Raw genomic sequence first — 26284 nt, 5'->3', positions numbered from 1 at the left:
GAGTTCTCCGGTGGCCCCTGGAGGCTCGGGGCTGCAGGCTTTGGGAGGCTGGGAGGGGAGAAAGGGAGGGGCGCTGACTGGGCAGTCCAAAGAGGAGGGGGCCTTTAATAGGCTCGCCCAGCGCCTGGTTTGCGGCGCCGCGAGAGGCTGCGGCTCGAAGAAGCGGCCCGGCACCTCCCTCTAGTTCTCGGCTGCAAATCTCCGTCCTTGCACTTGACAGCGATTGTACTTAAGCTCCCAGAGCGCGCTTTGCTGTGGAAAGGCACAGGTAGGAGGCGCGGGCTGCTCGGTGCACTCTCACTCCTCTGGGAGGAGTTTCTCTCCCTTTGCTCTGCTTTCCGGGAGCTACTGACTGCCCCGGAGCGTTGGTGGTTCCCCTGTGCCGGCTGCAAGGAGACTCGCCGGCGGGGGAGCGGGGCCGAGCCCTTCGGAGAGCGCGGCCGTGCGCTGCCCGGCGCCATGCTTCTGCTGGGTATCCTAACCCTGGCTCTCGCCGGGGTACCCGCAGGCGGGTCAGAGCCAGACCAGGAGGTGGTGGTCCCCATCCGACTGGACCCGGACATCAACGGCCGCCACTACTACCGGAGGGGTCCCGAGGACTCAGGGGATCAGGGACTTATTTTTCAGATCACAGCATTTCAGGAGGACTTTTACCTACACCTGACTCTGGATGCTCAGTTCCTGGCGCCCGCCTTCGCCACAGAGCATCTGGGCTTCCACCTCCCGGCACTCACCGGGAGCTCTCCAGACTTGCGACGTTGCTTCTACTCTGGGGACGTGAACGCCGAGCCAGATTCCTTTGCCGCTATGAGCCTGTGCGGGGGTCTACGCGGAGCTTTTGGGTACAGAGGCGCCGAGTATGTCATTAGTCCGCTCCCCAACGCCAGCGCGCAGGCGGCACAGCGCAACAGCCAGGGCGCACACCTCCTCCAGCGCCGGGGCGCCCCCGGCGGGCCTCCCGGAGATCCCACCTCTCGATGTGGGGTGGCCTCAGGCTGGAACCCTGCCATTCTGCGGGCGCTGGACCCTTACAAGCCGCGGGAGGCCGGCTTAGGAGAGAGTCGCAGTCGGCGGAGGTCCGGGCGCGCCAAGCGCTTCGTGTCTATCCCGCGTTACGTGGAGACTCTGGTGGTGGCGGACGAGTCAATGGTCAAGTTCCACGGCGCGGACTTGGAGCATTATCTGCTAACGCTGCTGGCCACGGCGGCACGACTCTACCGCCATCCTAGCATCCTCAACCCCATCAACATCGTCGTGGTCAAGGTGCTGCTTCTTGGAGACCGCGACACAGGGCCCAAGGTCACGGGCAACGCTGCCATGACGCTGCGCAACTTCTGTGCCTGGCAGAAGAAGCTGAATAAAGTGAGTGACAAACACCCAGAGTACTGGGACACGGCCATCCTCTTCACCAGGCAGGTGAGTTGGTCTGTCACCTTTTTGGACCCCAGTAGCCTCATTTTCTTAGGGTCACCGCCCTTAGCTCTCCAAATGCCCTTTGTGCCTGGGTTAAAATTTTGTTGCTCTCTTCCGACTCCCACTTTGGATATTCCAGGGAGAGGCCGCTCCTAGGTTCGGTGGAGCTTCGGCTAACTTGCATCTGGAAGCACGTGGGCGGTCGGAGGAGCGCCAGCTACTTCAGAAGGTGTTGGCCTGGAGTGGCCAATCAGCGCCTCCTAGATCAGGCGTCGAGGGGCTGGAACCCAGGAAGTTGCCGCCCCAAGCCGTAGTGTGTCTGCATGGCTGATAGGAGGCGCTCTGAGGATGGTGTTGGAGGGGTCGGAAAAGGTCCGCCCCCTTTCAACCCGGGCGTCTAAATCCTTTCAGATGTCTCTTCTGAGGCTTCTCTGCTTTGCTTGTAAAACTGGAAGGTGATGCAAGCATCCCAGTTCAGATCCTGGGTTCATTTCTTCCGGGCATGTTCAGTTATCCTCTGTTCTAGGCCTGGAAAATCTGGACTGGGATGGAGGGAATCATTTGGGATATTTTGTGGTTGAAATGGAAAGGACAGACTCAAATACGGGGAGCATTCCGTCCTTCGTTGCTGCTTCTCCTGTACCCTCCTGTGCTGGGCCCGCCTTCTCCATTCAGAGCTGGCAATCTAGTTAGAGCACCTGTTTGGAGTCAGAATTTCTAGTGGTGTTTCACTTGGAGCTGAGTTGGGGAAAATCTCTCAATTTTCCTATTTCCTTGCTGGCCCAGGGTGACCTGTTTGCCCTGATGTGTGCTGTGGAGCAGAACAGGCAAGGTGGTTCATGACAGCGACTCACTGAAACTTCCGATGACCACACTTGACGGTGGGGCTCCCGATTCCACCTCTGGCGGTGGGCAAGTGCTGTGTGCTCAGTAAAGAGCATCCGCAGACCCCAGGTGTGGGATTGGAAAGATACCGAGTAGGCGGCTAAGAAAGATGGTCAGATTACAGAAGCAGCTCTGCCTTCTGCTATGAGTTTATGAACATTTATGGTTATAGATGTTGGAGCAATGGGGTCCCGTGAAGGTTTTGGAGGTCACGGATGGGACTGGGAGGAAGAGGGGTGTCCAAGTGACCTGCTTCCTCTGATTTTGGGGGCTTTGCTCGAATCTGTGCCATGCTCTTGTTTTGTTATTATCACAACCATGTCATTCAGGGGATGGCCCAGAATCCTTGGTTGCCGGTGGGTCTCTGACTCTCCACTCTTTCCAACGGCCACTCAGAGCTGTGCTGGCACACACAGGGCTGGAACTAACGTCTTCCACACTAACCCATTTGGCACAGCTTGTCCCCTCCTGGAATTGAACTTCCTCCTTTCCCAGCCTTCTCCTCCCACCACCTGGTTTCTCTAGGGAGGTCTTTGGCCCGAGTCTGCTTCCTTGCACTCATTCTTCCAGCTGAGGTCTGTGGAGCTGCCACTGCCCGGCCCGTACACACACTGCCTGAGTCATGGGGAAACTGCAGAGGAGGTGGCTTCCACCTCTGCACACACAACTCGGCAGTCAGATTGCCGGGGGAAAAAAAAAGCAATGGCCAAGAACAGGATATCTTAATGGGCAAAGCAGCTGTTGGCCCATCTGCTACCTGGGATGCCCCTGTGGAGGTCACTCACGGCTTCTAAAGTAACAGACCTCAGTCTCCGCCGCTTAGTGGCTAGGCTGACTTTTGGAACCAGCCATAGAAAGAGGACTCCTGCTGGGAACATGGGCCACACCATCAGAAGGATTCGCCTTTTGAAGAAGCAATCAAACAGCGTGACAGCTTCTGTCTGTCAGTGCTGTGTGCTAGAACCAGGGGCTATGTTAACCATGCATAATGGGGACAAGATGCATGAGCACTTGGGTCAGAAGCAGTGATGGGCAAGATGTGACTTTTAGAGGCTGTCTTTTTCTTAGGCGGCTAGAGGGCGATCCAGAAAGTGGGGAAGCTGTGTTGGAAGGACCAACATGCAGGTACGTGCTTAAAGCTTTAGAATGAACATGTCTCTCTCTCTCTCGCCTCCTTGCCAGTGCAGACTTTAGGGCCTGCCACGTTCTCAGGGTCTTAGGAACTGCTCATTCCTCAGCTCCCCTGGGGAAGGTACGGTATGTGATGAAAACAGAGCGTGCAGCTGCTCTTTGTAGACTGAGGCAGATGTGGTCTTGGGGAACCTGGACGAGTCTCCTGCTGTCCTCCTTTTGTTGTACTTTATAAGGGTTAGCAGGAACCCTTTAATTCTGATATGAGCTTCCCTGATTATTATTATGTTGGTGTAATCCATGCTTTTTCAAACTAATATTGAAATATACATATATACACACACACATATACATACTTATTTCTATGAAGATAAATATATACAGTTGATCCTTGAACACCATGGGTTTGAACTGCATGGGTCCACTTGTGTGTAGGCTTTTTTCGATGCAGCATGGTACTCTAAGTGTATTTTCTCTTTTGATTGTCTTCATAACATCTTATTTTCTCCAGCTTACTTTATTGTAAGAACACAGTACATAGTACATCCAGCATATGAAAACACGTGTTAATCGACTGTTATCGGTAAGACTTCCAGTCAACAGTAGTGTATTCGTTGTTTAAGTTTTGGGGAGTCAAAAGTTGTATGTGGATTTTCGACTGCATGGGGGGCCAGTGCCCCTAACCCTTATATTGTTCAAGTGTCAACTGTATATAGTTTGTTTGGCTAAGAAGTTTTTAGAAATGTGCTTATTTTGTTAATTGCCTTTTGCCTAGAATGGATGTCGAGCTGTCAGACGTCTTTAGTCACCTATTCCTTGGTCCCCCCACAAAACTCTGGAAAATGGCTAATGACTCTGACTGATAGTACTGTAGCCATGGTTTTCACAGGGAGGAGGCAGGAATGGGTCAGTCTTGGTCAGACTGTATTTCTTTCTATGAAGAAGAGGTGAGCCCAGTTCCTGGAGAGTTCCAGGTGCCGGGTACTTGAAGGGGGGACAGTAGGGGATCAGGACTGGCCAGCACCGGGGCTCCCCCTTCCATCCACCATCATTGGACTTGCTGTGTGTGTGAAAACAAGGCTTGGCCAGGCTATGGGGAGATGCTGCTTTCCTCTTGGCAGGGAGAGGGAGGGACGTGGGGTGTTGAAATCAAAACACTAGGAAGACATGACCCAGGGAGGAGCCTATGCTGTGTGCAAAGGAGAAAAAAAAATTGATCATACAACAAGTATTTTGACAATTTGAGGAGTTTACTTAAAGATTCAGAGTAAGTTCATGTTCCTGGAGAAGGAGCACACATCTGATTTTGCAAAGCAATCAGTCTCCAGACTCATAACAGCAGGGTGAGGTCAGCACGGGATTGGAACCAGGATTGGCAGAGAACTAGAGCCAGTCTTTCAGGGTGGACATTCATTTTTTTTAAATTTAAATTTTAATTTATTTGACAGAGAGAGAGATCACAAGCAGGCAGAGAGGCAGGCAGAGAAATAGGAAGAAACAGGCTCCCTGCTGAGCAGAGAGCCCGATGCAGGACTCCATCCCAGGACCCCGAGATCATGACCTGAGCTGAAGGCAGAGGATTAACCCACTGAGCCACCTAGGCACCCCTGGACATTCATTTCTATGAGAAGAAACGTTTCTATGGCTTCTTGTTGTGGTGGGCAGCAGGAATAGGGTATTTGGTGCTGGGATGTAGTAGATCTGCATGTCTCTCTGTCTTCTCTCTCTTTACGTCTGATGCCTCTGCTCTTGGGTTAACTTTGTGGTAGACTAGGCTTCATGAATTTGTTCTACATTTAAAAAAATAACTCATTGAGCATCTGTTATTTCCAGGTACTGTCCTGGGCTGTGGAGGTACGGATATTAAGATGTGGCCTCTGGCTGTCAGGAATTTACTGAATATCAGGGAGCCTGACAAGGAAATAGCTTGGTATACTAGGGCATGTTAAGTGCCATGAAGGAGACATGGGCCCTCTGTCCAAAGTCCAGTGGGGGGGCATTCTCCTTGCGGCTGGAGTCAGGGAAGCCCTCCGAGTTGGGGTGGGGGCGTGGGGCGAGGGACAGGTGGCAGGAAGGCACTGCAGGAGGTCCTCTCTTCCATCCCACCATCTGTTTTGCTATTTGTAACATTTTCTCCTTTGAACCGACTTTGTCTTGTGGGATTTACAGTTTGTGGTTTTTCTGCCCATTTATTCCTTCCTTTGTGTTATTTATTCTGTTGTGCTTAGTACCACTGTGGGCCGTTCCACGGCCCCCTCCTGCCCTCCCCATTTCTTCGGTGCGCTCTTTCTCCTCTTTTGAGATTCTCCAGGGCCGTTCTTTGTCATCTCTCTCTTCTCTTTTGTTTCCTTCATCCAATGTCCTCACCTGTCTGTCTTTCGGTCTCAAGCTTGGCGCCTTCCTTCTTGTTCTGGCCTTGAGTTGTACTACATTTTGAGGGACCGGTAGGCGGGGACGTACGTGTATTCTATACTGCGCAGAGTGGAACGGCAGCCTGGAACCTCATTTGACACAGAGGTCAGTTCTTCCTGTAATAAACGGCTTGCCACTTGGCAGTGAAGTTTAGTGTTCAATGAAAATGTTAATAAAATGGTAATGTGTATTTTATACATATCTTCTAATACAATAAAGAGAATCATAATTGTGTCAGGATTGTTTTTGAAGTCAGGCCTTGGAAGATATTAGCAGAGAGCAGCATCTTTAGTTTCGGTATTTAAGAGTTTGTAAATCTTTATCACTGAATGGAAACTCAACACTACTTCTAGTCAGGAGGAGAAAGAGAGAGGAAGGAGTGGAATACTGTTGCTCCCTGACTTGGAAGGTCTTCTCCCTCCTTCTTTGACTTGCACCAAATAAGAAAGCCGATATTAATAGTGGAAGATGGGGAGGAAGTTTGGAGGAAGGAATGTGCACCTGAATCTCTCTGTATCTCTTCTTTAGTTTTTATTTACATTCCAATTAGTTCACATACAGTGTGATATTAGTTTCAGGTGAACAGTTTTTTTTTTTTTTTTTAAGATTTTATTTGTTTGTCAGAGAGAGAGAGAGAGAGAGCACAAGCAGGGGGGAGCAGCAGGCAGAGGGAGAAGCAGGCCCCCCCCTGAGCAGGGAGCCCAATGTAGGACTCAATCCCGGGACCCTGAAATCATGATCTGTGCTGAAGGCAGACGCTTAACTGACTGAGCCACCCAGGCTTTCCTCAAGTGTACAGTTTAGTGATTCAACACTTCCATACAACGCCTGGTACTCATCACCATAAGTAGCGCACTCCGTAAATCCCCTCCCCTCCGGTCACCACTGGTTTGTTCGTTGCAGTAAGAGTCAAGAGTTTCTTGATTGACCTTTCTCTCTTTTCCCTCATGATCATTTTGTTTTGTTTCCCAAATTCCACATATGAGTGAAATCACATGGTATTTGTCTCTCTCTGATGGACCTACCTCACTTAGCATATCGTTCTCTAGCTCCATCCGTGTTGTTGCAACTAGCAAGGTACCATTCTTCGGATGCACTGTGTGCACACCACAGCTTCTTCATCCATTCTTCAGTCAGTGGATGTCTGGACTCCTTCCATAATTTGGCTCTTGTAGATAATGCTGCTATAAACATTTGGGAGGAAGTGCACCAGAATGATATTCTTTCTTTTTCTTAAACACGAGGTTGAGTCAGGAAGGCAAGTGAGGTGTTTTCCCCTTCTTTGGTCCTGCTCTTGTCCTACCTTTGAACTTCTTGGTAGATGTTTGTATCACTCTTGGTGCATACCTTTGGCCCCCCACACCTTGCCTCAATGCCTGTCCTTGGTTGTATGGCACAGTGGAAAGAACACAGACTTGGAGTCAGGCACAGCTGAGTTTCAGTTCTGGCACTTGACTTTTCACAATGGACGTTGAATGAATCAGCCACTTGAACTTCACTTTCCTCATCCATAGAAGGACAATGACGATGACAATGGTACTGAGCTTAAAGGCAGTATCAAGGACAAGTTAGCAAATGTTCCAGAACAGCCACCCAGTTAATAGCATCTACTGTCATTGTTACTTTCGTGGTCACTCAGCACGTGTTTGTTGTTTTGAATAATTACCTATAGGTCCCTTGCCAGAACTTACATTTGGGACAGTCCTGTTTTGAACTATTTTGTTGCATTGCACTTGTAAGTATACTTAATATTTGTTTTTGTGTGGAAACCATAGCTCCAGCATTTGCCATTCCCCCTGACTTGTAAGCTCCTTTAAGCAAGACCTTTTTATATCTTTGTGGCCACTCCAGTGGGCCCCTGCATACTGCCGCTGTCCAGTATGTATTCATGGGAGGAAGGCACCGATGTCAGCGAAAGACTGTGTGTGGCTATGCGTGCTTAGGTGGTTCTTAGGTGCTTACTGGGCATCATTATTCCAGACTTTGCAACTGTCAGGCTGCAGGGTTGGGAGAGGGAGTCTCAGGTTCTTCTGGCATTTCCTCTTGGCTCTTTGCCATCAGTTTTTGCCCTGGAGAGAGGAGAGGCCCCAGCAAGGAGCCAGCAGACATGGTGCAGAGCAGGGGGTCAGTGTGTCAGTGCAGGTGTGAGGCAAGGACTTAAGATCTTCCTCAGCCAGGAAGGGGACACAGGCATTGTGCTAAGAGCACTCTTGGCACTTAATCTTGCCATTTCCCTCTTCATCAGCCTCTCCCAGGCCTCTACCCACTTTGTGGCTAACATGCACTTTGGGGGCTGAGGGTATGGGGTGGACAGCCTTGCTATCTTGAGATTCCCTGGTCTCTTCATTTGTGGGGTGCATCTGTACCAGAAACATACTAATGCAAGGGAAGCATTCAGCTCTGAGGCTGCGCTTTTGGATTTCAACCTTCACTCTGCCTCTCCTTTCCTGTCTAACCTGGGGCTCACTTATCTTCTCTGAGCCTTATCTGTAAAATGGGCCTAATAATGACATGTCCCCCATGAAGCCATTGTGAAGATGTAATGAGCTAATAAGAAAAGCTCTTAGAACAGTGTCTGGTTCACAGGAGCAACCCAGTAAGTGCTCGCCACCAACATCGCGTTAGGTGTGCACCCTCACTTGAACAGATGATTTCCGAGAGAAAGCTTGGTCTTCCTGCAAGCTTCAGATTTCTCTGCTTCCTCACTGAGGTAATTCTTGTCTTAGTTATCTTCAGTCTCTCGCTGTAATGCCATTTTGTACACCTTGAGGAATTTATATTCCAGCGAAACCGAACCTGGATGGACCTGACCAGGGTGCATTCCCTTCTTCATCAGGCATCCTTAGCCACATTGCCCGGACACCTAGAATTGGTAGAATTTTTTTCTTCTAGCAAAACAAGGCCCTCCCATGTTTGGGGATCACAAAGAGCCATGGATTTGGGGTTGGACAAGGAAATACAGTGATGCATGGAAGAGATTGAGATGGAAACAAATTAAAGGCACAATATTAATACCAGTGTGGGTGGTTTTCAGCAGTAATTACGATATCCTGACTAGCATGCTGTGGTTCAGACCCAAGACCACTACTGGCCTTGGTGTCAAAAGGCATGGGGTTCAGTTCCCATGTTAAAAGTTTGGGTGAGAAATCTTAGTCCACCGAGCCTTAGTGTCCCCATCTGCAGAATGAGAGGGCGGCTCTGAAGTGGTGTGAGTGCGAGTCTTGGATGTTATGGTGTGGCCATGAAGATGAACCCTGCTCTTCCATGAAGAGGAAGTTGGTTACATGACAACATGTATTTTCTGCTGCATTAAAAAAAAAGTTAGCATGCCTGATTTTTGTAGGTCCTCCACCCTGTATGGCTGGAAAATATGAGCATCTCAGTGCATGGCAGGGCAAAGGAGAGGAGCTGAGAAGGAGGGCCGTAGGGAGTTGTGGTGGGGGGTGGAGGGAGTACGCCTGGGAAATGTGGATTGAGCCACTGCAAGGTGCTTGCTTGTTTGCCTTGTCTCCAACTGTGGTTCCGATCCTAAATTATTCTGTGAAGAAGGACAGTTAGAAAACAATAATCTGGGAGGACTAGGATCTTGGCCAAGGTGATTCTTGGGTTATCTGGAAAAGCAGCTGCAGCTTCAAGGAGAAATGGCAACTGACCAGAAATAGTGAGGTAGATAGGGGTTGGGTGGGAAGTGCCTACACCCTCCAGGCAAAAGGGACCAGAACAGTTTCTATTGCTGGAGACAAGTGCCTGAGCTGAAGAGGTGAAAGCAGTTTGAGTGCATCTGAGTTCATTCCAGAAGGGTGGAGATCTTCAGTGCCACAAATGAGGCACTGCTGAGCCTTGGGTACCCGCCTGTGGGCGTTCAAAGAACTAAGGTCCAGCGATTCTTCACTGGAGTCTCTGACTGGGGGAAGAGGGACAGGCAGAGCCTGTGATCCCAAACAGCTGCATCTTCCCACAGTGAAGACACTGGTTCCTGCGGGCTGGCTGCTTTCAACTACACCCTGACCCTCAGGAAATGCGCAGGCTCCTTCCTTGTTCCTCTTGTTTGATCCAGGGAAACCGGGATTTCTTGATGGAAAGAACAGGTTGCTCCTGGCCAGAAAGGGCCTGCAGCTGCATGTGTTCACTCCAGAGAGAACCCACCCTCCCAGGGAGGAAAGAGGCTCTTGACTTTAAGGACCTGCCAGCGGCAGAGGCAGGCTGCTGGACAGTGGAGGTCCAGCGGCTTCTGAGAGCCCTGTCTGAGCTGTCAGTCTGGCATCCTCATTTCTGCTGAGCAGCACAGGGGCTAGGACTCCGAATGTCCACATGGGTGACCTTCCCTTTTCTGGGAGTTAGTTTTGTGGGTTAGTAGACAAGATCAGGGTTCTTTCCATTCTGAAGTATATCATTCTTTGTGTTCCTTTTATAACCTAGAGAGGACCAGAGGGGGATGAGCACCCTGGGATTGGGGCAGGGACAGAGGCTTAATTAAGGCACTGGTCCAGTCTGGGTTTTAGCTGAGAACTGGCCCTTCTTCTGGAGGAGGAAACCCTGAGGAAAGAAGTGACCTGCCCAAAGTCACATATCTGCTTTGTGGTGGGGCCAGGACCAGAATCTAGCCTTCTTGGTTCTTCCTCCTGTGGCCTTTCTCTTACACAAAGCCAGCAGTGAGTGTGCATGGTGGCCCTGGGCAGTGTCCTGTTTGTCCTACAGGTTCTCCCTATGGGCTGTGACCACCAGACAAGAGTTTTCAGAGACTCCTGTCCAACCTCTTCTAGGTTTCAGAACTCTAGGGGAAGGAGAACTTTCTGGAAGGGTGAGCCTTTGGAGAAGAAAGACTATTTGGAAGAGGGGGAATTTGAGGTTCTCCCCAAGGGTTCCCCGAAAGTGGCAGGCTTGCCATGTGTGAGCACAGAAGAGCAGATCAGATTTGACCCATGTACTCTGGAGTCTGATCGCCCTCTCCAATCTTTGGCCAGAGAAACTGTTAACTCATCATTAGGAGGTGTGACTGTCACCTGACCATGGGAAGCCAAGTTTGACTGCTCAGCTGGTAAACTTCTGAGCACTCTGGGTTAAATTTTGCTGATTTTCTGTACTATGACCACTTCCTCCTATGCCCCCAGCCCACCAACTCTGCTGCCTACCTTTCCCCCCATGTCAGCATGTGCCTGCACACGCATGTGCGCAAAGCTGTAAAGAGAAATGAAGATTGAGAACAGTTCTGGGGGGTGTTTCTGCGGATACCTTGGCTCCCATGGAGAACACATGCAGCTCTTTCTCTGCAGAGTTAACTTAGGGGTTGCTGAGCAATCAGTTTTGATGTGGTGGAAAGAGTGCTGATGGTATCCAATCATACAGACCCCAGTGCACATTTCTGCTCTGCGACTTGGACCTCTCTGAGTTTTGGCTTCCTTGACTGTGGAAGGTGATAATAGCTGTCATTTTTCCAGTGGGATGTTGTGAGGATGAAATATGGTCACGCGTGTGAAGTGCACACACGATGTCAGCATTTAATAAATCATCACCATGATTAGCTATGAGCATGAGCCTCAGTTTTCACCTTTGACAAATAGGTATAATAATATATCTGCCTCCTAACGCTGTTGGGGATGAAGTGAGATGATGCATGGAATAGTTTCTTGTCAACTGTAAAGAAAGGCAAGGATGTAATGCAGAGAACCCTAGTGTCACTGATTCAAAGGGTATTTTCTGTTAAGTGATAAGTATCTTATCCTATTTCCAACTCTTTGGCTCTTAAGGTATGTGGGTGCGTTGCTGGTCCATAATGCTCGATAAATTCATTGAGATATCTGCCCCGCTGCCCCACTTTGCCCTTCCACATCCCCAAAAACCCTTCCCATCGGGGTTGTTGCAGGAAGTCCTAGGTTCTGCTGCAAGTTAAGTTTTATTACAGAGAGAGGGACTGTCTTAGGCAGCGATCCATTGATTTTTTTCCTGAGCTTCTGCAGCCAGTTGAGCTGTGTCTGGATAGCTGCTCGTATCCACCTCAGTCCGCCTCCTCCCAGCCCAAGGAAGCCAAATCTCTGGCTTGGGTGGGTCCTTGGCCCGTGACCCTTTGCCTGAGAATCTGAGCTTAATTCATGGTTGTCCAAAGGCAATCGCTCAGCGAGGACTGAAAAGCTCAGGGCTGACTCCGGATGAGGAACACGCTTGTCTTTCACCCCCACCTGCCTCCGTTAGCCATAACCAGGGCCTCGCCTGGCTGTGGAACTCACCGTTTTCTGGCTTGGAAACCTATCTCTGCATACAGCAATGGCCTTGTGGTTTAATTTGTACCTCCTAATTTCCTCCCACAGGATGCCCCTGAGTAGGATTTGGGTAGAATCTTCTTAGAGACCCACAGGGCTTTTCTCCTGAAGCCTCCTCCCTCAGCCTGGGGTTGATTCCATGAATAACCCTGAAATGCTTTGGGAGAAAGGGGCTGGCTAGGAAGGTGCTGGGCTTGGTTGGGCTGGGAGCAGGGATGAGCTGGAATCTCCCATACGATGCCTTTTCTTCCCATCAGGTCCCTTCTGTAGCTGTCACTAATTTCTGGCTGGCTTCTGCTTCTCCCCTCACCTGGCAGGACCTGTGTGGGGCCACCACCTGTGATACGTTGGGCATGGCTGATGTGGGCACTATGTGTGACCCCAAGAGAAGTTGTTCCGTGATCGAGGATGATGGGCTTCCATCAGCCTTCACCACTGCCCATGAGCTGGGTAAGTCTAGAGGGGGGTTCTTGTGTGGAGGGCGTAGAACTCCCCTCTGGGGACTTTCTGGGTTTGTCCTGGGTGCTTTGGGCAGGAGGTAGACATTTATCTTTGCTTCTTCATGTCCTGAAGCCTTAGGGATCCTTTCTTAGGGTCAGCGTCTGCCTTGGCAATGGCTTGATTTTATTTTTTCCAGTTGCCCCAGCCCAGTTGGCCAGCCATATTGTCTGATTTAGCAGTCAGAGTATCTCATCAATCAGTCACTAAGGGGAGAATATTTTAAATACACTGCTGTCCCCACTGAGCCCACAGCCCAATGGACAGGACCGAGAACACAAGAACATCATCCTGACATTTGCAAAGCAGTCTCTCTCTAGGTTGAAATGACCAGCCTGAGAATTGCTGACTTGGGCTCTCTAGCTTCTCCGGCTGAGCCCTTCTCCTTGTAAAACTGCAGAGCCCACATCCTTCTACCCTCTGAGTCCTCTTGCCTCACCCCACAGGCCATGTGTTCAACATGCCCCATGACAATGTGAAAGTGTGCGAGGAGGTGTTTGGGAAACTCCGAGCCAACCACATGATGTCCCCAACACTCATCCAGATCGACCGTGCCAACCCCTGGTCTGCCTGCAGCGCTGCCATCATCACTGACTTCCTGGACAGTGGGCATGGTAAGCCAGGAGGACAGAGGAGGGATTTTGGTGCTGTCCCTGGAGAGAGTGCTCAGCACCTCTCTGGACCTGTCTTCTATGACCTTCAGTGTGCGTGACCCCCAAAGGGTTGGGCTCTCAAAGGGGGTCCATTGCACTGGCCCTTGCTTCATTGTCTCCCTACCATTTAGACTCTGGGCTGGCCACATCCCACTTTTCTCAACTCACCTCTCATGAATGCCCTTGGCTCCCCACAGGCGACTGCCTCCTGGATCCACCCAGCAAGCCTATCTCCCTGCCTGAGGACCTGCCTGGTACCAGCTACACCCTGAGCCAGCAGTGTGAGCTGGCCTTTGGCGTGGGCTCAAAGCCCTGTCCCTACATGCAGTACTGCACCAAGCTGTGGTGCACCGGCAAGGCGAAGGGGCATATGGTGTGCCAGACCCGCCACTTCCCCTGGGCAGATGGCACCAGCTGTGGCGAGGGCAAGTTCTGCCTCAAGGGGACCTGTGTGGAGAGACATAACCTCAACAAGTACAAGGTGAGTGTGTGGGAGCTGCATAGCAGCTCCTGGGGCTGCTGGGGGCTGGGGGTGGACTTGGATGTGTCCGGGGGGAACAGCTTTGCTGCGTGGCCGGAACTGTGCACATCGCAGCTCGGTGTCTCTGTCTTCCTGTCTGGGTTCCTCTTCCTGTCTTGATTCTGAGACTGGAGACAAGACATACGGTAGGTCAGAGAACTTGCTGAAGCCTTCCTTAGACATGGGGGAGAAGGCTCGCCCCGGGCGCCAGGAGGCCCAGCCCTGAGCTCTGGGCCTCATCCTACCTGGGGAGGAGCCTGAACCCAAAGCCCCACACTAGATCTTCGACATTCCTCACTGGTTGGCTCCTTCCAGCCCCCACTCCTCCTTTTATCAGTTATTTCTGAGTGTGTTTGGTTTCCAGGGAGCTCTGGGCCAGAGGGGAGCCAGGCTCATCTCTGAAAGGAACCAGATCCCTGGGCAGGCTCCAGTAATTTCCTACATCCCGAACCCAGCTTCGCTTTTTGTCAAGATTGGTTTTTGAAGCTGAAACAAAATAGAGCAAAAGTTTTTCTTTCTTTCTTTCTTTTCTTTTTTTCTGGTAAAAAAAGACTATCAGTTGAATAGGAACAAATCCCAAACCCCACATGCTCTCTGAATATAATCAAAACTTCAGGTTAGGGGTTGGGGTCACAGAGGGATTGGGACTTTGTCAGCCAGAAATAAGGTGTCCCTCCTCTCCCTTGATCCTGGTGATGGTCCCTTTCCCAGCCCTGCCTCTGCTGCAGACCACCTTGACTGGGGGTGTAGTACGTGGAGACCATAACATAAAAAAGCATTTGCCAGCACTTCATCAGCTGCCCTGAGCTGGGTTTCATACACAATTATGTAAGATCTTTTTCTGTGTTTTGGTAACATGTATTTAATTAAGCCATTAGCCCTTTACTGGGCACCAGCCTGCTGTGTTTAGAGAACTGTGCGAGGTACTGTGGTCGTCAGAAAAAGAAATAAAACCTGGGTCGTGTCTCAGTGGGCTCACAGTCTAGTGGGGAAACTAGAAATGTTCCTGTGATCCCAGACACAGAGAAGGTGTGTTCTGTTAAGACTGAAGTGTGAAACATGTCCTGGGAGAATAAGGGATGAAAGACTGATGATGACTAGAGAGGTCTGAACAAACTTTGGTGAGGAGATCAGGTTTGGAGAGAGCCTTGAGGGTCTCAACAGGCAGAGAGGTGGGGCAAGCTGGAGGGCTAGACGGGCTGGGGCTCTATGGGAAAGATCTTTGGGGGCATGGTTTAGGGCTAGTCTGGGCTTGCCTTGACCACCAGGCTGTGGGTTTAAATTAGACGGTCCTGAGGACAGGCCAGCCATGGCCAGCTCCTTCTCTTGGGAAGATGAGTCTAGTGGATAAAGACATTGCCCAAGAGGATATTGGCTATAGGAAACAGGAAATGTGATCTGAGAAGCCTGTGGAAAGATGATCCATCAGCAGCAAAATCCACTACATCCTCAATCTCTTTTCTGGACGGTCCCTTCTCCACCCTGGCCCTTCGTGGAGGATACTGCCCTAATCAGCAGAGGTCAAAGCACAAAGCTTATCTTCCTAATCACACAGCTTCCTTGTGCCCAGCTGCCCCCCCCTGGCCCCCCTGCCGGCAGAATCTCAGGTGCCATAATCGCACTCTGACCACCAAGGCCCTGTTGTCTGGCCCTTTAGTCTGGACTCCAGCTTCAGCTGGAGTTCTTCAGCTCCACTTGCTCTTCTCATGCCTTCATCCACCTTCTTCTTGAGATTCCATGGACCATGGTTACAACCACTCCTTCAGGTATGCTTGCGGCTCCCATGTTCCTGCCTCTCTTTCTTGGCTATACTCACTTGGATGAGCTACCGTCCTGGTGAAATCCAGCTCCCACCTGTTCAGCTGGGCCAGTGTGGGTGAGTGTGGCTGGAGAGAGACACGGAACCGTGCTCAGCAGTCTCAGTTTAAACTAATGACCTGACAAGTAGGTGGGCCCGGAATGCCGCTCAGCAGGCATCTCATATTTTATTGGCTTTACTGCACTCATTCTCCCCGTGTCCTGCACGATCATGTCACACCTTTGCCTCTCTCCTCCATTACCAACTCGTTCTCCTCATTTCCACTCCAGCCAGTGACCTTTCTTCCTATCTCATTAAGAAAAAAGAAGCAATCAGTAATCCCATGAGAACGTCCACCAGCTCCCACCTCCACATCTGCCGTCAGCCCACTTCTGTGCCTGTAATCTCTACCTTTCCTCCTTTGTGATGGATGAGCTGTCCACGCTCTCACTGGAGGCCCGGCACTGTGCTTTGCACTTAGGATACTATCCCCTCTATTCAAGAAAAGCACTCCTTTAATTCTTCCGTCTCTCTCCTGCAGTGTCAGATTTCCCCTCTCTCGAGCCGAATCATTCCTATCAGGATACAGACTTGCTGTAATTCCTCCCACCTTAAACAAACTTCTCCTAATCCTACTTCCTCTCCATAAATCACAGTCTCTCTCTCTCTGACTCCCTTTACCACAAAGTTCCTGGAAAGAGTGGTATGAAATTGCTCTCTCTGGTTCCCGTCTTACCATTTTCTCTCTGGAGCCCATTCCAGTCTGGCTTTCAGTCCTACTCTTCCTCTAAAAATAACTCTCACTATAGTCGCCAAATGGCCTCTACACTGCTGAAGTCCGTGATTGATTATCGTTCCTCATATTGCCTGACCTGTTAGCGGCATTTGACACAGCTGATTACCCTCTCCTCTGGGAACACGGGCTCCACTGCGTCTTGGTATCCCCCCCACCCCCTTACTGGCTGCCCCTTCTGGTCCCCTTCACTGGATCTTCCTCATACTCTCGTTTTTCCAATGTTGGGCATTCTAGCACTGTCCTTAGCCCTCCTCCCTATCACACTGACCTCTTTGGTGATCTAGACCAAAGACTTTAAGTATCACTTACATTTATACGTTGAAGTCCCCCAGATTTGTATCTCCAGCCCAGACCTCTGTCCTGAACTACAGATGGGCACATCTCATTGAATCTTAACACTTCCATCCGGATAACCGATAAGCATCCTAAACATGACGTGTGTAAGACCGAGCTCCCATCCGCCCACTGCTTGGGCCAACCCTCTTTTCTCTCACATCCATCCCTCTGATATTTTAGTAACTCCTGTTGACTCTATCTTTAAAACAGAGCCAGAATTGAGTCTTTTTTTTTTTTTTTTTTTTAAACCATCTTATCTGCAGTCACCCTGCTCCAAGCTACTTTGGATGATTGGTCTTGTACCCTAAGTGATCTCCTTGCTGCCGGTCTTCTTACAGATTGTTCCCACCATAGCAGCGGGAAGGATCATTTACAATGTAGCTCAGGTCATGCCCATCCTCAGAACTCTTCAGGGGCTCTCCTCTTTGCTCAGGATGGTGAGCCCTATCTCTGCCTTCATCTCCTGCTTCTCTTCCTCTTGTGAGGCTGGAGTACTCTAGGCTTGTCCCTAGCGTCTTTGCACTGCTCCTTCTGTCTGGAATATTCTTGCCCTCATATCTGCTCAACTCCCTCTTGTACTTCCTTCAGATCTTTTCACTAGGGTCACCTCTGCAATGAAGCTCCGTGACCCCTGTAATATAGAGCAGCTCACCTCCCCCTCTCCCACCTGCATTTGACCCCTCCTATAAGCACAGGCTTATCTTTAGTTTCTTCTGCTGGATTGCAGTCACTGGGAGAGCAGGGATTTTCTGCACAAGGTGCCAGGCATTAGTGAGAATGCAACAAATATTTGGCGAATGAATGGCACGTGGTAGGGCAGGAGTGTTTTCTGGGGGATGAATGTTTTCTGTAGGTACAGGTGATACCAGGGTAAAAACAAAAGTAACAACCACCACCACCACACAGCATCATCTCAGAAGCCACAGAGACAATGTGAAGAACTGAAGGAAAACTGGAGATAGCGAGGTCTAAGCACAGACTCTTCTAGTCTATGGAGGGTCATCTCAGACCTTTGAAAGAGCAGCTTCCCTGGTGTGATGGGGACCAAGCCCATGGTGCAAGGCACTGAGGAGGGAGGAGGCGCAAAGAGCAGATGTAGACACTCCTAGGGAATGAAAGGCTGGAATGAGGTGGGGCGCTGGCTGGAGGAGGAAGCAGGGCTATGGGCCAGTGTTTCTCTCACAGGAGGAGAGACATGTTGACACAGTGACACAAGAGCTATCCGACCAGGGAGACAGACTATGCTGCATGTGTGCATAAACTAATGTATTTACGTGACATGCATCCAGTTCCTGACCAGCTCCACGAGGGTTAGTCTCTTTGGAGGATGCATGACAACATTTTAATCCCAGGCTTGTACAACTGGGCTGCTTCCCCTGTTGCCCAACTGATGTGCGTTCAGGGGATGAAAACTCGCTTTGCTGGCATCCTAAGAAAAACATAATGAAGATACATTTTCGACCCCTTCCCCACCCTCTTAAAAAATGAAACAACACTGCATCATTCACCTCGAAGCCAAATAGAGTTTTAGGATTGCTTTGTAGTTTCCTATCTTCATCTCCTCCGAGCACAAACACTAGAACCTCTTCGAGTGAAACTTTCTCAGATTCAGCTCCTGATTAAGCTGAACATCTGGTTAAGTCTGGTTGGGAGAGAAGTCAGAATTATGGAACACTGACAAAGAAAAATATCCAGATATCTAGGGCAACAAGGTTTCCTGGCAAGCCTGGGGGCTGCTGCTGCCTCAGATTAAGAGATTTGTGTCTCCAACAGTAGTAGGTATGGAGAACCTCTGAACTTTTGTTCCGTGGCAAGCACAGTGCTAGGAATTTTCATACATGTTGCATCATTTAAAGTTCTGTCTGATCTCACACCTGAGTATTATTGGCCCCATTTTTGCAGATAAAGCCCTTGAAATTTAAAGAGGTTTTACTACTTGCTCAAGACCACCCATATGGTGAGGACAGAGGCAATGATAGAACTTGGCCATCTGACTCCAGAGCCCAAAGGGGCCTCTCTTCTGAGCAGCCTCATTTATAACTGGGTGCAGTTGGCACAGGTTAATTACCATGTTGAAGTGTTGCCTGGGCACTGTGTGTGCTGACCGTTTGCTTGCTATTTTCCCACTTCCCCCGTGTGATGCACAGTGGATTTCCTTCTGGTGGGATGGGACCATGAGGCTGTACCCGTGTAACCCTTCTGCAGGGTTAGAGTGTGGATGTGCAGCTCAACCCCTGCATGAGTATGACGGACTCTTTCTTATAGGTGGACGGCTCCTGGGCCAAGTGGGAGCCCTATGGAACCTGCTCACGCACCTGCGGCGGGGGCGTGCAGCTGGCCCAGAGGCAGTGCAGCAACCCTACCCCTGCCAATGGGGGCAAGTACTGTGAGGGAGTGAGAGTGAAATACCGATCCTGCAACCTGGAGCCCTGCCCCAGCTCAGGTGAGGAGGGGACGGCCCCTCTCCCACCCCCTTTCCCCCACTTCCTGGCTGCAGATTACTGCAATCAAGATTCTTTCCTCTAGGGCCAATTCTGGAAGTGCAGAAGAGCAGATTCCTCTTGGGATCACTTCTTTGCCCACTCCCCTTGGGCAGGGGTGTTTTATTCTTGATGCTTAGGCTGGGAACCTAAGTGCACCAAGGGAATGATGCACTAGATCTACCCTTATTTAAGAACTCACAAGCCCACCTTCATGAGCAGGAATTCTTTATCCAGGGTCCATGAGCTTGGGAGGAAAGGAAATTACATCTCTATTTTTACTAGCCTCTTTTAATTTAAATTTTTTATTTCCTTCAATTAGAGTTTAATATTATTTTGCTGCTGTTTCTATCTACAATTTATTATGTCTTCTAATTAGGCAACAAACTGTAATACTATTAGCAGTACCTGTGACTTTGTCACCAATGGAAATCATGGATATTTCTATATGACATTTCAGTTGGTGGGATTTCTCAGAATGTCATTTATTCACGTCATGACTTGAAAATGACAGTGGTTATTAGAATCGTTGTATCTTATGAACTGGATTAACAAGCACAAATATCACAAATATGTTTCAATATATATTGATAGTTGTCTATCAGTATAATTGGTATTGTTTGGAACCTATGTAATTTATTTTATCCACTTAATAACATCCTGAAAATAGTTTCAAAAGACTCCTGAGGGGTTTGATAGTCCCAAACTCTCAGGGGTACCTGTTATCCCAGATGGAGAATTGGAGGTCAGATCACTGGAGAAGTTGGCAGAGCTCCTGGGGGAGGCATGGTCGTCTGCAACCTGCATCCTTTGGTCCTAGTCTACTTTAGTTCTTTGAGATGGGGTGGCGTCAGTGATGAGGGTAACTTGGCTGAGGGGAAGGGCTGTTGGAACCACAGGCAGCTGAGCATCCTGGCGAGGGCAATCCCAGCACTGCCCCTCCCTTTAGCTTCCTGCCTGTGCTTCCTCCCTCCTCAGCTTCCAGCAAGAGCTTCCGGGAGGAGCAGTGTGAGGCTTTCAACGGCTATAACCACAGCACCAACCGGCTTACCCTTGCCGTGGCATGGGTGCCCAAGTACTCCGGCGTTTCTCCTCGGGACAAGTGCAAGCTCATCTGCCGAGCCAATGGCACTGGCTACTTCTATGTGTTGGCACCGAAGGTGAGTGGGTGTGGGGCAGGAGACCAAAGCGGAGAGAAAGTCTCTGGAGAGGCATCTGGCTGAGCTGCCCCTCTCTCCTTTTCTGCCCCACTGGGGCCACTGCAGGTGGTGGATGGTACACTGTGTACTCCTGACTCCACCTCGGTCTGTGTCCAAGGCAAGTGCATCAAGGCTGGCTGTGACGGGAACCTGGGCTCCAAGAAGAAATTCGACAAGTGTGGGGTGTGTGGGGGCGACAATAAGAGCTGTAAGAAGGTGACAGGCCTCTTCACCAAGCCCATGTGAGTTCTGGGTCCTGGAGCAGGGGGAGGAGGGCTGAGGGCAGCTGTCCCAGGTGATGAAAGCTTGGGTCAGACTGGGGTAAACCAGCAGTGCCCTTACTGGAGAGGCCACTCGGACTCTTCCTCTGAGAGTATGACGTTCATTCATTCATTCATTCCTTTATCCATCCATCTGTCAAGCAGAGATGAATGCTTGGTAAGTCCACTACTGAACAGGAGATGCTAGTTAAGGAGATGGCAGAGGGTCATTATGGTCTGTCTAGAATTCTAGAGTGAGACTCACCTGTGTTCAAATCTCAGTTCCCCATTTTCTGGATGACCTTGAGCATGTGACACAATCTTTGGAATGCTGGATTTGCTCATTTATACAGTAGGTATGACATGAATATATTTCCTGTTGTGCTGTTGTGAAGATGAAGGTGTTAAAATGCTAAGCATTTTACTTGGTACATAATAAATGCTCACTAAGTGTTCATGATGACGATCACAAAACAAAACAAGCCTAGAGACACATGTGACAGCCTCCCCATCTCACAGAGGCTGAGACCCTGTCCCCAGGGGTGAGACTGAGCTGAGAACGGCAATAAACAGCAGAGCAGGGGGCCAAGACCAAAGAATTCCCTCTTCCTGGGAGATGTGTGTAGGGTCAGCTGAAGAAATGTCTATAGGTCTCTCCAATTCCTACCTCCAGAGCTGGGGTTCCTGGCTTTCTGAAGTCCAGTATATTCCCTTATATTTTCAAGGGGAATGTGCTCCTTGGAAAGTCCTGACCCATGGTCTGGAAGAATCTGGGGGAAGCAGAGAGTTGAGCAGGGATATGGTGGGCTCTGAAAAGTTGGGAGTCCAAGGTCTAGATGGCTATCCAGGAGTCTCCGCTGCCCCCTCTGGACACAGTGCACTCTGCTGGGCCCCTAGCTGGGCAGCTTTTCTGGGAACTGGGGGCACTGCAAGTGGATGGCATTCACAGGGATCTGAGGGGGAGGCCAAGTGGAGAATTAAAGGTAAATATTCCCAGACTTGCTTCACTGGCTAAATGGCAGATGCCCCCTTTGTAGACTAGTAGGGCTGGTAGGAGCCTTAGAAAGCATCTAGTTTGACCTCCTCATTGTATAGGTGAGGACACCGGAACCCAGAGAGATGAATATGCTTGAGCCACCATGGGGCTGGTATCCAAGGCTTGATCTGGGGGCCCGACTGCAGGGCCAGTGTGTCTCAGAATGGTGTCTGGCCCCAGCCTTGGACTCAGGGACTGTAGACTTATCTTCTTCCCCTCCTCTCCTCCTTCTCACAGTTAATACATATTTAGTGCTTACTGGGTGGCAGGCCCTAGGCCATAGGCTTTATGGGCTTTAATGAGGTATATGTGATTATGATCTTCATTATCCAGGTGAGGCACTGAGAAGCTTAGAGACTTATCCAAGGCCAACAGCTAGGCCAGTGGTAGGGATGGGTCTGGCTCTAAAACCTTGGCTTTACTTTGCCTTAGGATTTACCACAGTATAGAGGCCCCTGGGTGGACTGTCGGTTGAGCGTCAGACTCTTGGTTTCGGCTCAGGTCATGATCTCATAATCTCGTGATTATGACAATCATAGTTATGATTATGACCTGAATAAAAAAGGTTGCACACAGTCAGGGTGTGTAACTCTAGATGATGTGGTGACAATCTCATACCCTCTTTCAGTTTGTGTGCCTCCCGACTTCCTGAGGGGCAGTTGAAGCCATCTGCCTAGTCTTTGTTCTCTGCCAGCTTGGGTTTCTGAAAGGGGAATCAGCTGTGACTATTTTGGGAGAGAGGGCCTTACGTCCAGGCATCTGTCTAAGGCACAATCCCCTTTTCCACCACAGGCACGGCTACAATTTTGTGGTGGCCATCCCTGCGGGTGCCTCGAGCATTGACATCCGCCAGCGTGGCTACAAGGGGCTGGTTGGAGACGACAACTACCTGGCCCTGAAGAACAGCCAAGGCAAGTACCTGCTCAATGGGCACTTCGTGGTGTCGGCCGTGGAGCGGGACCTGGTGGTAAAGGGCAGCCTACTGCGCTACAGTGGCACGGGGACGGCGGTGGAGAGCCTGCAGGCCTCCCGGCCCATCCTGGAGCCCCTGACTGTGGAGGTCCTCTCTGTGGGCAAGATGACACCACCCCGGGTCCGCTATTCCTTCTACCTTCCCAAAGAGCCTTGGGAGGACAAGGCCTCCCACCCCAAGGACCCCCGTGGCTCCTCGGTGCACCACAACAGTGTCCTCAGCCTCTCCAATCAAGTGGAACAGCAGGACGACAGGCCCCTGGCGCGCTGGGTGGCAGGCAGCTGGGGGCCTTGCTCTGTGAGCTGTGGCAGTGGCCTGCAGAAGAGGGCGGTCGACTGTCGTGGGCCCCCAGGGCCACGCTCCACGTCTGCCTGTGATGCAGCCCATCGGCCAGTGGAGATGAGAGCCTGTGGGGAACCCTGCCCGACCTGGGAGCTCGGCGCCTGGTCGCCCTGCTCCAAGAGCTGTGGCCGGGGATTTAAGAGGCGTCCGCTCAAGTGTTTGGGCCCTGGAGGGCGGCTGCTGGCCCGGGACCAGTGCAACTTGCGCCGGAAGCCCCAGGAGCTGGACTTCTGTGTCTTGAGGCCGTGCTGAATGGGACTGTCCTTTTCTCCTCCTCACTCTCCGCCCCATTGGTGCTGCCAGGGCTCTGGCCAGCTGGAGCCATGGGCAGAGGGCGGTGGCCGGGTGTCAAGGCCATAACGTCACTCACTTCCAGGGACAAGGACCATGGGCAGGGCTAAGAGGTCCCTTCCTCCTCCCTGGCCTGGGCGGGGGAAGCCAAGTGACTAACACACAGTCTACCTCACGCCCGGCTCCTCCAGGGCCCAGTCTCTGGGAGAGGCTGAGAGGTGCGGGCACTGGGTAGAGGCTCTGGGGCCCAGTTTCCGAGGGACCTGGAGGATGGGCACCTCCCAGGCAGAACTTCAGGGACCTTGGCCCCCGTAAGGGAGGCCACAGGCTGCTGGAAGAGCCATGGCCCAGCAGCTTGGCACCCTCAGGTGGCCCCGGGGGCTCTAAGCCGTTTCTGAACAAGGCAGGTTTCTATGGTGCTGTCAGCCCGCCTTTCCTTTCTGACTGACCAGGACTGAATAATGAAAAACACAATGGCTGGTGTGGGCAGAAACTGGTAGGAGAGTGGGGTGAGGAATAACAAGTCTGGGAAGAGGTTTATGTGTAGGGGGAGTCCGGAGCTTTCTCATCTTCCTTCTACTCCTGACCCTCCGTCAAGAGCTGCCTCTTCTTCCTGTGTTGTCCAGGACATTAGGCTGGGTGGAGGGCTTCCAAGTATGTGCTCGCTGAGGCTTTGCAAATAGGTACTGGAAGTCAATAAGGAGTCTATTGCCTTCTTCAGGAAGGATTGGACCATTGAAAAAAGATGGAAGGGATGATGGATTCTGTGGTGAAACAGGGAGCTTGAGCAGTGGCCTAGAATGTTCTGTGTCACTGGGACGGGGCTTGAGGTTTGGGGCAATGTCACCCTGGGATGGGGAGAAGTCCTCAGTTTCAATGACTCCTTCCTCCAGAGAGGTAGGTATAAATAGGGCTGCTGCCTTGGGCTCTGTGTTGCCTCAGAGAACCTTCAGAGTGGCCACTAAGAGGGACGTGGGAGATGCCCAGGAGGGTTAGGTGCTGAACATCCATATGCCTGGAGGTGGGTCCTTCATCTGGACAGCTACATGTGGTCTGGCTTTGGGCACATCACATGGCATTGCAGTTGGATAATGGGGTTCACTGTTTGCTACCTCAGGCTATGCTCTTTGGGTACACACACCTGTCCCTTCCCTGGGGCAGTGGTGACTCTGGTGCTTCCAGTGGACCTGGCTGTTGTCCTCTGCAGACTGAGCTGCCCAGACACAAAGATAAGCGTGTGGTACATGGCTTCCTTCCCCCAGAGCCTGGCCACCCACTAGGGCTCCAAAAATGAAAGCAGGATCTCAGGTGCCTTGGGGACAGGCTTCGGGAGACACAACAATCAATGACCTAAAAAAAAAGAAAGTCAGAAAGAAAGAAAATCAATGACCTGACCCAGAGGCACTTGGCAGCCACCAAAGGGAACTCCTGTCTATCCTAGAGACCTGTTGGGGCTGTAGAAACCAGGGTGTTTCCTGGCGCTCCAAGTGGGAAGATGTTCTGGGGTGAGAGAGTGTTTGGTCAAGCAGGGTATTTCTTGAGGGTGCAGCTGCTCCCGCACGAATGTGGGAGATTCTGCTTCTGAGTTAGGTAATATGTCCTGGACTTTAGTGAGGTGATACGGGGGCAAGTGTCTTCCCTGAGAAAGGGCCTCAGTCCTTTTATTTGGCTTCCCCTAGTAGGCAGACTCCACAAACCAGCCATTCAGGTAAACCTCTGGGATGGTGCTCTAATCCCAGCCCAGCCCTGGGCTGAGCCCTTGACCGGAACCCCCACAGCAGGGTAGAGGGCGTGTGGATCTCTGAAGCAGAGCTGCAGCCATTCCTGGAGAATGAAGCAAGGAGGAATCTTCCTCCCTGTATAGAGAAACCGTGGGGCTGAGACCATCAAAAGGACGCAGGGCACCAGGGCAGATGTAGACCCCCACTAGCCGACGATAGCACTGCTCTCCGTGCTTGGTGCACCCCTCGGTGAGGAGAGGGTGGCGCGGGGGCTGTGCAGAACGGGCAGGGGAATGGGGAGGGGGGGAAGGGTGCTGCCATCAGTGGGGGTGACTAGTCCCCTAGCAGAGCAGCTTTAGAAATCATTTCAAGGAGAGACGACCTATCTTGTTCCTGACACAAGCTGGGTTTCAAATGCTCTTTTCTGTCATGATTTTTTTTTCTCATTTTTAAAAGAAGTATGACCAAGACAACTTGGGAGGTTTGTCTTATCTTTGACCATTTTGCTAATCCAACCATGTTCTCCAAGGTTGAGCAGAGACGAGCCTCAAGGTACAGATTTCTGGTGATGGAATGAAAAGGTGGTATCTCATATCTATAGAAGACGAGGAAGATTCTGGGGGTTCCAGAGTCTTCGTCCATGGGGTGTGGACCAGTAAGGATCTGGGCTCAGGAGTCCCCTGCCTCCTCTGCCCTTTGTGTGCACTGATTGGAGGAGTCCAACTTTGTGAGCCTGGCCGTGTTGGAGTAGGGGGCTGGGGTGAGCTGAAGGGCTTGGTTGTTCCCAGCCTGGGAGTTGGCTCCCGAAGGCACTAGACACTGTCACTTACAGAGCCCCCCTTTTGTGTTTGGTTCTTTCGCATTCCACGTGCAGCAGACGGATGGAAGGACCTAGGTCCTGGCTGGACTGTGTATACTGTGTATACATGGGAGCTGGCTGCTGCGGGGACAACAGCCTGCTCCTAATAAAGTTGTAAGTATTTAACATCCGTGTCCTGCTTCCGTGACTTCACCTCATTTGCGCAGACATCCCCCAGATCTGCTGAACTGGCCCATGTGCCAGCCACGTGCCAGGGGCTACAGTACCACAGCGACAAGGACAGGCACTGTCTCTGTCCCATGCAGCTGGGGGAGGTAGGGCAAACAGTTGGGAACCAAAGACCCGGAATAGTGGCAGATGTGGGAGGTGCAAGGATCTGTGTACGGACTGTGTATGGGTGGAGTGACCAGGAAAGCCCAGCAGAGGATGGGACATGGCCCTGTTGAGAGGGATGGGAGTCTTT

The 26284-nt window shown here is 51.0% G+C and overlaps 1 protein-coding gene across 1 annotated transcript; it reads left to right on the top strand.

The window, feature by feature from the left end:
- On the top strand, positions 1 to 25986 carry ADAMTS15 (ADAM metallopeptidase with thrombospondin type 1 motif 15). The gene is made up of 8 exons (XM_004763929.3): positions 1 to 1416; positions 12416 to 12548; positions 13043 to 13210; positions 13447 to 13730; positions 18965 to 19142; positions 20158 to 20339; positions 20445 to 20620; positions 22467 to 25986. Exons 1-8 carry the CDS (start codon positions 460 to 462, stop codon positions 23239 to 23241), a joined length of 2853 nt encoding a protein of 950 aa, XP_004763986.1. The 5' UTR covers positions 1 to 459; the 3' UTR covers positions 23242 to 25986.
- The last annotated feature ends 298 nt before the right edge of the window (positions 25987 to 26284 follow it).

Source organism: Mustela putorius, unplaced genomic scaffold (genome assembly GCF_011764305.1).
Source record: "Mustela putorius furo isolate JIRA1106 unplaced genomic scaffold, ASM1176430v1.1 tig00000460_pilon_pilon_pilon, whole genome shotgun sequence".
Classification (NCBI taxonomy): Eukaryota; Metazoa; Chordata; class Mammalia; order Carnivora; family Mustelidae; genus Mustela; species Mustela putorius.
This window is presented reverse-complemented; position numbering and strand designations above follow the sequence as displayed.